Genomic DNA, 13,846 nt, shown 5'->3' with positions numbered 1-13,846 from the left:
ACTGAAATCTCCCCCCGTTGTGACAGTTTAAAAACTGCTAAAATGCTAAAACAAGGCTGTTAATTACAAAAAAAATGGGGGGGGGGGGTGCATTGGAAATACAGTGAGTTGTAAAGAAATCATCCCTCACAATAATTAGCAGCTTAAGTTGATCTATGCAACAGCAGAGCAGATGAAGTGAATCTGTCTGTAGGTAATCCCGTCACAGTGAACATGTTCTTGGATTTATCCTCTGTAATCATACAATAAGAGTTAGAATATAAGAAGAATCCTAGAATGGTTACTCCTGATGGCATGTTTATGTCCTGACACCGTATTCATAACGGCTTACTTATAATCGCAGTTCATAAGCACACAGCAGACAGAACAGGAAGTGTGAGTGTCTCACAGATATATTTCACTCAGACCCAAAACAAAGATAACAAGAGTCTGGATATCAGTGGGAAGTCCAGTTTGAGACATTCCCACAATCTGGCGTTTGTCAGTAAGGAAATGCGAAGGCCACAGGAGAAAGCCAAAATACTGCAAAGTGATCATGGCTAAAGCAATGCCAGTCTCAGCCTGTCTGTAAAGGTGTGGATCATTGTTTGAATAACAATGAGCAGCAAAAATCTGCAAATCTGAAGAGGTCTGCCAATCAGTGGTTCGATGAGTTGTCAAAACAACAGGAGGGAAGATCTCAAAAAGGTCAAACACGTAATGTCTGAAGTGCAGGTGCACCAGCCAAAAACATTCAAAAGATGTGAAATGTCAGAGTGAATATCTTTGTTAGTTTTTCTGCCATTTTAGACTCACTGGGAAGTACTTATGACGATCTGTCTCATTAAATGTGCACATTAAAAATATATACCTGCTTGTGGTCATTTGCCTCTGCCCGGCGATGGTTATGTGTGGCTTTTTATATTAGATGATTAATTGCAAACTGTCACACTGTCAAAGGTGAATGCATTATCTTAACAATTATATATATATATATATATATACATACATATATTTTATAGGCAACTTTCAGTTAGTTTTTGCCTTGACTAACTGCACACCGCTGCCTCTTCTGCATTATAAATGTCTCTCAGAACTTCTTATCTTTAGAAATTTAGTCTTGCACTTCCTTAAACTGCTCCTTGTCCATGTGAAGCAGTGTTAAACATTAGGCCTGGGTGCCAGAATCAGCCTGGCAAAGACTCCAATCTGACCCACTGAAAGGCTTTGGTGTAGTATGAATTGCAGTGGAGGAGGTCTATCAATTGGAAAAGCTGTCAAACCTAGGAAAATACAGTCCTTCACCTTTTCCAAAGTAATGTAATGGATAGTAGTAGAACAATCTGAAGACAGAAAAATTCTTGTTTTTCACTGCGTACTGTAGAAATATCTACTAAAACATTTGTCTAGCCACTGAGCTACCAGAATTTTTATCTGTAGTTTTACACATTTGTCATGTAGAAAAACTGAGACGTACTGTTGAAATTGCACTCGTATTAAGACCTCACAGATTAAATGTGTAGTGAAATGCATTTACATTGATAGCAAAGGGAGTTTCACTGGTCTGGCCCACTTAAGGTTAAAGAAGGTTGTACAAGTTTCTGCTCGAAGATTCAATTCAATTATATTTATATAGCACCGAATCACAACAGCAGTTGCCTCAAGGTGCTTTATATTGTAAAGGTAAAACCCTACAATAATGAAACCCCAACAATCAAACCAACCCCCTTTGAGCAAGCACTTGACAACAGTAGGAAGGAAAAACTCCCTTTTAACAGGAAGAACCAGTTGGGGGTGAGGGGAGGAAGACAGACACTAATAATAACTAATAATTAAGATCTGAGTCATCATTGGTGACAACCTCAACCCAAGTCTAGGAAATACTCCGTCCAGGGTGACTTCAACAAATGCTTTCATGATGAGTTTATTGGTTAAAGCTCTAGCTTCAGGCCATACTGAATAAAACACGTTGTTTTATAAATTCTGGTCATTATTAGAGTTTGAAGGATTGTCCAGGGTGTGCTCTTGGGCTAACAACCCAATCACAGTCATAGCCGCCCCTCGCTCTTCACATCTGGTTTCAAAACACCAAGTGAAGGTGAAAACACTTCATAACAGGATTTACGAACAAGTGGCTGACATCACAGAAGCTACAGCCATCTTTTATATGCAATCTATGTTGGTAATCAAGATACTCTGTCCTTTAGGTATATTTACGCATTTCCCATGAAATAAATGCTATGATTTATTTCAGACACCTTGCGTACATTGTCTCTCCGGGTTATTTAAATTTGGCAAAAACCTTGATCTAGATTATATGAAATGAGCCAGTTATAGGTTTCAAACTCACCACAGGTACAAAAAGAGGGTAAGAAGGACAGAAATTGAGAAATTAAGTCAGACAGCAGGAGAGGCAGAGTGGAGTGAGGAGCAAAAGAGCGTGTGAGACGGAGTTTTCTTGGCAGAGTTCCCCGAAGCGCTGCACATTCCCTGCAAGATTAATTGAAGCTGTTTCTGTTTTGTGCTTTTTCAGACTGAATTACCTCCAGATTATGGAGAAACAGCTGTTCATCCACTTCCCCCGGACTCGGCCTGTGTGATTATGCACCGAGCGACAACCAAGACAAACATCCAGTGCTTGCTCGCGCTGCCGCGACGAAGCTTTCACGCCTTTTTGATGTTCTTTCTGTTTCACAAGCTGTCACTCATTTCCATAACGATTAATAAAACAAATCAGACACGATAATTACAACGACAAAGAAATATTTATTAAATCTTTTTTGTTTTAGTTAGTCATAGCTGCTCCAACACGTGTATTTACAAAGAAATTGCCTTTTTTTTTTGTAGTTTTGTAGAAAAATCTAGTGAAGGACTGAGCAGGAAACAGGAAACATTAGAATAGTTTAGATGAGTACAGGAGAGGATGGGACTTGTATAGGCACAAGGTACAGTTACTACAATGTTTTAAAGAAATGTGCAGTTTGGTGGCACATCCACGTCTACTTGGGGGAGGGGAAAACACAGTTGTGGCTAACAAAAAGCTTCCCACTGCTAGATGGAGCAACAGAAGAAAAAAAGCACACATCTGTATTTCAGATACAGAGGATGGGAAACAGATGCTGCAACAGAAACAGTGGTGTTAGCTTGAAGCTACATTATAACGAAATCAGGTTAGAGCATGTTACCCACCCTCCTCGCAGCACAGTTTGCTCAAAAACACACGAAACATCAGCATTTGAGTGGGACTGTCTTCTTCTGCCACTAACACATTGAGCTTTTACACTGATTATTGTTGTTACATGTCAGAAACAGCTGGAGGTGTAGATAAGCAAACGGAAATAAAGAACATCCTGGACCTTTAAAGACACTTTGGATGCAACAATTAAAAAAAAAAAAAAATCAAGAGCGGTTTAAGAAAACAAAAGGAAACACAAATTTTTCGAGCTCTTGGACATCCATTTGTACTCTTGTCAGGCCATTTGAGTCATGATTGTAACCGTACTGCATGTTTGATATGTGCCACATTTGCAGAAACATATTTTACAGATAGTGGGTGCAATGATGATCCTTGTTTGTTTTTCTTGCTTCATATAAAAGACATATAAAATGAAAGTTTGCATTTTTTTGTATCAAACATTTTTCTTCCCAAAGAACGTTAATATGTCAGGTAAATTGCTCTTTAAAAGAGGTGTGGGACAAGAAAAAAGGAGTATCTAACACTGTGTGTTAGAACACGCTAACTGTTGGATACACAGTATCCGCAAAACAAACAGATTGTTTCGGGGGGGTTCTCAACATGGTGTGGCTGGAGGCGATAATTTCAATGATAGTGGACTTTTAATATTGGCCAGGCTTAAAAAACAGGACTGATGTTCATGGAGAGGCGAGTAGCCAAGCTGTGACCAAGGAGGAAAATGTTATTTAAATCTTACTAAGCTCTTGAAGAAAATGACAGAAAAGAAATCTGTTAACTAATTCAGATGCGCAGTGTACTTGTTGTGCCGCTATATTAATAACCTTTCACCTCAAACTATTAATTTCCTGATTCTCCTGAAAATAATGCTTTTATACTCTATTCTTGTCTGTCTCAAGTTCTTAGCTTAGTTTTTAATAAGACTTAATATGCTTTTTCTTAATTTCTGTAATGCATATAAACTATTACAATGTTGGGTGCTCACGTTAAGCATGGCTAAAGATTCAAATAATGACATAAGTATGTACAAGTAATCCACGTGAGGCCATAGCTCAGGCTTCAGATTGCTCTAAACACTGTTTCAGGCGAGTTTTTCCTCTTTTGGTTCTGTATGATATCATAGAGGGTGGATAACCCTAATATGGTCATCTTAGCACAGAAGCCCCAGGTTTCAAACTTGGTTGTAAGGGGGAGCCAATCACAAGAAGGTTAAAATTGAGCACAATAGGTCCCCATTAAATAAAGTTTTTGTTTAGAAAGTGAAGCATGCCAATGGTAAAGGGGCAAATAGATTATTTAATGCAAATGTTATGTAAAGTAACAAATTTATGCTTTATCAGAAAAATCCCCCATCTTCTTCCCTTTGTGTCCCTGAGGAGAGGTGATAATTTCACAGAATTAAATTAAAAAAAAAAAAACCCCAATGCACTATATTGAAAATTTGAGGAAGTAATTATAAATTAAATAAGTTATAATTTAAAGGGACACTCCACCAGTTTTAAACATCAGCTTCAGTTTACCAGCCATTCTGAAAGAGTGGTCCTTGTATCTGCCAGGCACAGAGGATCAAATTGAAAACTCAAAGCTATTAATTTTTTTTGGTCTTGTCTTCGGTATTTAAGGGAGCAACTTATAAACTATGCAACAAGTTACACACTGTTGTTTTTCTTCTATGCCACAGGTGTGCTGCACTATGATGGAGTGTTAGGGCCAAATTTAACTACTTACACTACTTATCCTTGTAGACTGAAATCATTACACCACACATATTTATAACAGAAATAAAACAAAAGTCCCAAAAATATATGTTTGAAAACCTCCAGAGGTATCTCTTTCTGGTTACTTAATAACAACTTTATGCAAGAAGTATTTTCTTTCTACGAACACCACCTAGCAAGCAAGTGACGTCTTATTACGTGCTCGTGACATGGCATGCCTGCCTCAGATGAATCTGATGTTAGCTAACTGCATGCCTTCTTTAACTGGCTGTTGTAATTTGAAAAAAATAGTTCCTGCTCAAAAGAAAGTTTGCAAAGAATTTCTGCCAAGTTTTTTAAATGTATATTTTTGGCGCCTTTTGAGGATAACAAGGCTAACATAGTTTAGTTCCATTATATTCAAGAGAAATCTCTACAGTCTATCTCTAAGCCAGAGCAACTCAAGTGGGGGGAACCAGTGAAACTACATTATATGTGTAAAATTATTGAAAAGGTTTTTGTTAATTAATAGAAAATGTCTTTTTTTTTCTTTTACTGTGGACTGGACAAAAAAATTACATTTTTAAAGTAGTTGGTGGAAAACAGGAACTTTTCTCTCATTTATATTTTGTCTATTGTAGTTATAGTGTGGGTGTGTATATGGGGGGGGGGGGGGTGGTGGTGGTCTTTATCAATAGAAAAAGCTGTAAAACTTATAAAAATACACTTAACCTATGCAGGCCTTCCATTTAGTTTCCTTTGCCACGGGCCAGTATGGGCCAGGGGCCCACCCCTGATCTAAATGTATATTTAGCACAGGAGCCAATCAAATAAAATATTTGCATCTTTGAACCTAAAAAATATGCTATGTAATTACTATCTTTTACTCTTTTCTTACCAAAACTTCTGTTTCTTTCCTTGGTTTATTTTAACCCAAAGTGGCCCTAACACTCCCGTGCTTCCAGCAAGCAGGCAGTACAGGTGTTGTTCTTTAACAGTGACATTAGCAAGGCTGTGTTATTTGGCGCTGAGTGAATGTGACGGTAGGATCCGTTTACCACATGTTCCTGCCACACGAGGAGAAAATAGAAGAGCATTATTGATCTCAGCAGGGGCACTACAGTGCTTCACATCTCGCCCTCTTCATCTCTTTCCCCCCTTCTCTCAGGTCAGTTTCAGTTTGCCCCAAGAGAACAGGACACCACCTCGTGTTTATTCCATCTCCCCTGGTGGTCGATTTTTTCATTCCAGAAATAACTGGTACGAGGGTGCCCCCGGTGTATTTTCTGTACAGACGCCACTTTACACGACATCAAAGAGGGTAAATGAATCACAGTCCCGACCATCCTACGCACACTTCTTCCACCTGCTTTGTAATTCGCCTACCATCTCACTGAAACGTTTTTCGCCACATAAAATTTCTACTTTATTTTAGGGAAGAGAATTCTCCCTGATTTAGAAACAAAGAAAAAAATGGACCTCATGTTAGGCATGGACACATCCCTGAACTTTGTAGGAACTTTGCCTTCTATTTACAATAGTTTGTGTTATGACAGTGATTCACAAAAACAATAGTGTAACAGTAAAACTACATTTGTGACATTCATTTAATGACATTTCAAACACAAATATTCTACGATTTCTACACCCTGATAGCACATCAGACTTTTTTTTTTCCTCTTCTTCCCGGACTTTGTTAAAAACAATTAAAAACCATCATCAGCGAGCAGTCCAAACAGATACGTAAAACTGTGTTGTTGTTTTTTGTTTAATGGTATCAAATAAACTGTGGGTAATATAAACTAACTTAACGGGTAAGGGTGTTTGTTTTTTATTGCCTTTCTACTGTACTTACAGACTGAACCAGAACAGAAAAAAGCACAAGGACTTCACAATAAATAGGAAAATACATTTCGCCAGGCAAAAGACCGTATCGTTGTCTACGCGCCATTCAAATATTTTACTGTACACCCGTGTTGGCTGCTACAATTGAGTTATGTGAATTATTAAAAAATAAAACAAACACATACATTAATCAACCATTAAAATTGCCTCCTATCCAAACACTAAAAGATGAGTGCTTCTTTAACTTTTTCTTTTTTTAAAATCTCTCATAAAGGGTCCTCCACAGTCTGAGACAATGCATCCTTTTTAACCTGAGAGAGAGGTTAATCCATCAAAGGCCCGCCCCGTACCTCCACGCCTGTACCAACAATCTCCAACAAATATCATCTTTCTTTGTTTTCCTTTTTGCTGATGTGCCGCTCCAGGATCTTCTTCCACGTTGAAGTGAGATTTAATCATGTTACATGTTGGAGGTTATGTAATGTAAAAAAAAAACAAAAAACAGAGTTCATCTGTAAACTTCAGAGGGGTCCTGCTGTGCTTCTTTGCCATTCGTGTTAAAAAGTGTACTGATTGTGTAGACATTGTGTCCTGTGTGTTTATATGTTTAAAAGCATGTTTCTGTGCTTGTTTTAAATGCAAAAAAAAAAGGTGTAATATCTGCATACTTTAAATGGTAGAGAGGCGAACAGGTAAAAGACACTTTCACCTTGCGGCGCCACGACCATCGGCACTCGCCAGAAAGTCAAAAATCAAACTAGTTGGCATTTTACAAAGTCAAAAAACATCAAAGGCTTCAGCACCGAAGTCCCTTCCTCTCTCTTTGTAACGAGAGATTGTCAGTGATTTGTTTTAATTTTTTTTATTTATTTCATTTTTTCTTTTAAAAGTGCTCCTTGAGGGGAGAGGTTGCAGGGTAGAGCGGCCTGTGCTCCAGTTAGGACAGTCCATCCCTGATTTCTGCATCTCGCCGCTATAAAGACAAGATGACAGCCAGGAGTATGAGGGTGGAGCTGAGCAGGAGAACTGAAGTCTGGCACCGTCCAGCGGAGTTCACATCCCTTCTTGCTGGCTCTGGTGACTCGTGACTGACGCCATCTAAGAGCAAACAGATGAAAATGCACAGTTAACAGGGAAAGCTGAAATTGTGTGATGATTTTGAGGCTCCCTCATGCAAAATTTTGATTGTGTATTTTAACCTCCTAAGACCTGCACTCTTCCACGGCATGCATTTTTCATTTCTTTGATATTTGAGCATATTGGGAACCAATGAATGTAAAAACAAAGAATTACCAGATATTTGTTTTACCTAATTTTTGTTTCTAAGAAAAATGAGAGCCACATATGAGGATATTTGTTTAAAATTTCGATAGAACAGTAGCAGTATAATGTCCTCGTAAGTGGATATCAGGCCCTTGTAGAGCAAAATTTAGTATTTTGGCCTAAATAACCCAAAATGGGATGTCCACATATGTGGACGCCAGGTCCTAGGAGGTTAATACAGTTTTATTTATATATGGCCCAGCCACCTCAAAGCACTTTATATTGTAAGGCAGAGACCCTACAGTAGCACATAAAACATCAACAATCAAGCAAGCCCCTTTAAGCAAGGGCTTGGTGACAGTGGGAAGGAAAAACTCCCTTTTAACAGGAAGAGCCCTCCAGTAGAACCAGGCTCAGGGAGGGGGGGCCTGCAGCGACTGGTTGGAAGGTGTATTAGACCCACTAATGAATCGTTTGCAGACCAGCCGTGTGTGGTTAAATTGCTGTCCTGCAGAAGTTATGTTTTCTATTTATGAAGAATTTTCTGAATTTCTGTTTTATATGTATGAGGTTCTGGTTGGACTGAATATAGTTTTCTGGTTAATACAAATTTCTGTGTTTGCAGACAACAAATTGCGTTTACTGCTAATTTTAATCTCCAACAGATTGCCTGTAACTTGACCTAATTCAATCACAAATTGGTAGCAGATTGAGTCTGTCTTTTAAAGTCAATGAGATTGCGAGTTCATTGCTAATGGTGGCAATAATTTTGGCCATGGTCTCCAACCACGGTTTTCCCTTTTGTGACAGAAATATCTTAAAAGGCAACAAATGATTCAGAAAGAGCTTTACAAATGTTTTATATAGAGATGGAGCCCAATAAAGTCGCACCAGCAACAGAGAAGGAAAAAGTCATGGTTTTCGACTGCCTTTTTTTTTTTTAGTTTAGAGGCCTCCTTGTCACGTCTAACTGCTATCAAAAATCAGTTGATAAATGCCTAAAAGCTGCAGTTTGGTGGGATGCACTAGAAACACGTTGAAGAACAAAGAACTGAGCTTTTCTAAACTGATGAACAAAACAACGAGCCTTGCATGTGACAAAAGTGGATCCCAGGCATAAGATAAGCGGCACTAAAAGATTAAATTAAGCTTAAAGCAAATAACCTGTATACAGTGAGTAATGTTGTTATATTTACAAATGCCTTAACTAACTAGCCTGCTAACACTCAGCTAACTAAGCTTTTTATTGCCTTATTAGAAATGCTGTGTGCTAAAACAATGTCCTGTCATAGAAGATGGCTAAAAACATTTTGCTAGTTCCTTGTTATGGGTGTAATTTTAGAGTTACGCCTTGCTCCTAATACCTTAACTCTATTCAAAGCTTCATCTAAAAAAATCTACCCATCTGCCCTATGTCCAAGTTTTTTTCTTTCATGTCTATGTCACCTGATACTGCAGCCACCAAAGACTCCAGGAAGTCACAACACCTAGCCAAGACACAACACCTACATTTAACTGAATTAAAAGGAGCCGCCATTTTTTTTCTGCTAATCATAGCTAACCTACTTCATCCTCCACCTTTGTATTTAAGTGACACACTGGGAAATAGTGATGCAAATCCAAATCTCGGTATATCACGATTACCTGAATGCCAGTCTATCAACTAAATTTTTGGCGATCATTTTATTGACTAACGTCATCCAAACCTCTGACTCGATGGTTAATCTGTCCATCACCACGTGTTCAGAATAATCTTTATCTATCCCACATGATTCCGTCACCATCACACACTGACAAACATCATGAACTGTACAGTATATTCCCACCAACCTCCAGGTTCTAGGGAGTTGTGACTATTATCATCAAAATTGACTCCTTCTTCCACGGTCCCAGAGTTTTTCACACAATTGTCTAAGAGAAACAAAGAGGAGAGAGGAGATGTGAAGATTAGATGAGTTGAACGTCACACGCGCGCAGTCCGATCACACGCTGGCACACATAAAGAATGGAAAACCAGGCAGAGCAGACACAACAATCTGGGACTCACTCTGAGGCCTGACGAAGACTTTGAGTCGAAGGCAGCTCCTTCTTCCTCTGTCGTCAGAGATGGAGGCTGTGGACACATCACACGGAGTTAAGAAACAAAGGCACTTCAAACATGCCAGCTTCAGTTTCAGATATCGAAATACCTTCCTTGATCTAATCTACTGCTGCGTGATCAGGGGAAATGTCATTCTGAATTAAAATGTCAGTTAAAATGTCACTATTATTACCACACTTGAACTTCTTAATTTGACAAAAGATACCTTTATACTTTGTAATAAAACAGCTTTGAGAGCACGAGTATCAGCGCTGCACCCTATCAGGCTTCATTCTAACATGCAACCCAAACACCAGCCACTCAGATGTGCCGGTGCTAAAGAGAGCTTTGCAGTTTGCAGACATGTGTCTGGAAGTTGGGGGCAGAGTCAAAACTATTTGAAACAACTGGCAATGTGGGCTATACTTGTTCACGTTTGCGCTGTTGTTGAGTCTTTAACTCTCCACCTGCTGCATAGAAGATAAAAGTCGAAACACAAAGAGCTTTGTAGTGCTGTCAAACCAAGCATTAAAAATAAAAAATCTCCAGCCATTGTTTGTGCTTCTCATCCACGTCTTTGATGTTTTATCTTTGTGGATTCCCCTTTCTGTTTAGCAACCAATCTGCACATGACCTATGTGCAGTTTCGTCGCTGTCGTCTCCCTAGCCTCTATAATGGTTACAATCCCCATAATTATTGTTTCTGTATAACCAATGTGCTACACAGACAGACACCTATATCAGGCCACACATCCAAAATAAGTAATTGCATTTAACAGTAGACAATTCCAGCTTGATTATAGCATGCTTTAAAATGTTTTGGTGGTGTCTTTAGCTAAAGCCTTTGTGGAAACTGGTCAAGCATGACATGCATATTTTTAATAATGATTCTAAAAGGGATCCAACGATGGTAAATGGGAGCTTTTAGAAGCAATCATACCTCTTGCATCCCTCTTTCACCAAAGTATCCTTGCCCAATTTAGAAATGGCTCAAAAAACGTCCACCATAGATAAAAGACTGTGCAAAAACTGCTGGGTCCAAATTTAGACCTACTGACATTAGTGGCAACGGAAAGGACTACCGGGATTGGCAGATGCAGCACACAAAGACATACAACTTAAGTTTGTAATGCTGCACAATAATGGATTCTCAAAGTTAAAAAGGTTATCATCCTATTGCAAAATTATAGGGACTGGAGTTCTTTAAACCAATGAGATGGGTAACGATGGATGTGTGATGTGATGGAAACTGTTTACTTTGAAATGTATTTAGCTGACATCGAATGTCTGGTCATAACTGTGATCACCCTTTTAAAAAAAACTGGATACTTCTTTTATTACTGTTTGTGTTTAATATTCAAGGAGTTTGGCTTCTTTCAAACTATTTAATTAAAAAAGGACGTTTTACCAGTTTTGAAGCTTTGATATTTTCAGCCTAGTCATATCAGCGAGATACTTTATTTGTAGTCGGACCTTCTGCGTTTGCATTCTTCAATAATTCCGAATCACCCAAGTCCCAGATGAAGTTGATCAAACTGCCTAATTATCTGATAATGAACCCTATTGTAGGGAAAATTATTAACAGGTAACCGTGGTATTTGCAGTATTCCTGATGTATTACCTAAAAAAGCCAGACCATTTCTATGACATGCTCCACAGCCATGACCAGTGGAGGCACAGAGAGCTCTCTGCACAGCAGAAAGGTAAAAAAAATTGCATAGCTACATTACAAGATTGCTTTTCTGGTCCAAATCCACTCAACGTTATCTATTCGCATTCACTTTGCGGCCTCTTAGCTCTCTAAATCTACCTTCATTCATAAACATCAGCGGAGCAGTAGAAATGAACAATCTGACAAGGTCGATTGTTTCTCCATCAGAGGTATTCCACTCTTATCTCCCTTTAAATTCGGTCTGAAGAGCTTTATCTCGGTGTCTGAACTTCCCTCTCATCCTGATGTAAAAGCATTTCTGCTCTATATTTTATGTCAATGTCACCCTCGTATTTCCAAGTCTAATTTGGCCAGGGGCAGTCATTTCTGCAGATGTGTGGCACACTGTTATGCTCACCTTCGAAATCTCATTTCCTCTGGTTCCTGATTGTGAAAGGCACAGATTAGAATTTGTGTGCGTGCCTGCGTGTGTTTCTGGGGTTGGGCATGTTTGCTGTGATTGTTTTCCCGAGCTAACAAAACTAATTAGTTTTCAAGTAGTGCCGGGGTCCGAGCAGCTAATAGAGCACTGAGGGTGTCTCCAGCTGTGACGAATGGTTTGCACTTTTCTCAATAATATATTTTGCTTTTCTTTTTCTTGCCTTCTTATCTTAGTCCCACAATATTTTTTCCTCTCTTTCTCTAGCTTCGCCTCACGTGTCTTGATACAGTGACCTCTGCCATTTCCTGCTGTCTGTCAAGTGTCTCAAACTGCTCTTGATCTGACCGTACAAACACACACGCCCTAAATGTCTTGATAAGCATGCATGTGCGCATGTATGTATGTTGTGGTTTCTGTATGTACATCTGTGCAAAGAGGTCTCCACAATTTGTCCACGGACACTTGGCTACCCCGTCACGCAGACCCTCCATGTGATAGATTCTAGCCCAGCGGTAAATTCCTGATAAAAGTAAACCATGTCGGTATTTCCAGTTGCAGATGACTCGGGGTGTCATATTTCAAAAAGGCATTTTATCAGATGCTGCGCGGCTGTGAGAGGAGATAAAAATCATCTTTAAACTTTACCATAAGAGAAATATTGGAAGTGAAGCAGCAGAGGGAGGAAATGAATGACAGAAACGTTGTCAATCACGCTGCTTCTGTCTGTGTCCGCGGGTATCGAGTAACTTACCTCACAGCCCAACGGTGGCTGGAACAGAACTTGAGTGAACTGAACTCGACTGGCCAGACTGACTCTTTATGTCGCTCATGCTCCTTATGTCTAGCTTTCCTTGGTTTTTGTTATCTCGCTCTAACTTTGCTCAATGGCTATAAAAAGTTTATTTCTGCATACTTGCACGGAACGTCTGGAAGGACACAGACAAAAACAATTGTCCCAACTTTCCATCCAAAAAATCCTTTAATCTTATCGGATTCGAGCTGCAACTAAGATAAGAATCATTTTAGCCTTTAAAATGACTTCTTGATTATTTTTCCATTAAATTATTACTTCTTTTTTTTTACAAAACATTTGAAAAAAGTTTAAATGAAAACCTAAACGTTATATGTATAATGTACTGCCAATGACTTATTAAAGTACTGAAACACAATTTAAACCCACTTGATCTGCAGACACTGCAGTCATCCTGTGACAAACAAGCAGTTTTTATAACTTTCATCAAAAACCTGTAAATTTCAGCCCATCCTCTGACCCATGCCCCCGTTTTTAAAAAGATTTTGTTATGTCAAAGGTAAGTATAAGGTGTTCTCTGGTGATTGTGATGCAACAGGCTTAGGCAATAGTTGGGCCTTAGTGACGCAGACCTAGAGACTGCTCAGTGACCCACTCTCAACCTCCAGTCACTAGTGGAAAATATTGGCAAGTGATTACAGGAAGCTCCCACTTGTCGCTATGTAATCAGTTGCAAACAGTGTGTGGCAAAGTAAAAACTGTGCCTTCTTAAACAAACACATTTTAAGAGGCGTGCCTTTTACCGTGAAGCCAAACAGTCTCCGTTTCTGGTTTGTATCACATTTTCTACAGTTTGACTACCACTTACTGAATAGTTGGTTTGTTGGTTTGCGAATTTTTGCAGACGAGTTGGTGTCTTCTATGCAAACCACAGGCAACCGTCGC

The 13,846-nt window shown here is 39.1% G+C and overlaps 1 protein-coding gene across 2 annotated transcripts in view; it reads right to left on the bottom strand.

Annotated features, from left to right (window-relative positions):
- Positions 1-2,725: 2,725 nt before the first annotated feature.
- LOC146514659 (ephrin-A5b-like) overlaps positions 2,726-13,846 on the bottom strand; it is an 89,767-nt gene continuing 78,646 nt past the window's right edge. The window contains exons 3-5 of one of the 2 annotated variants that reach the window (XM_085166079.1): positions 10,025-10,090; positions 9,808-9,888; positions 2,726-7,812 (exon numbers count right to left, since the gene is read on the bottom strand). In XM_085166079.1, coding sequence (XP_085022205.1) covers positions 7,688-7,812; positions 9,808-9,888; positions 10,025-10,090 — 272 coding nt within the window. In that variant the 3' untranslated portion in view covers positions 2,726-7,687. The remainder of the gene's footprint in view (positions 7,813-9,807; positions 9,889-10,024; positions 10,091-13,846) is intronic. The other variant, XM_085166080.1, reaches the window with a different exon arrangement.

This window comes from Neolamprologus multifasciatus, chromosome 7 (assembly GCF_963576455.1).
Source record: "Neolamprologus multifasciatus chromosome 7, fNeoMul1.2, whole genome shotgun sequence".
NCBI lineage: Eukaryota > Metazoa > Chordata > Actinopteri > Cichliformes > Cichlidae > Neolamprologus > Neolamprologus multifasciatus.
Note: the sequence above shows the minus strand (reverse complement) of the source record. Positions and strands in the feature narration are given on the sequence as shown.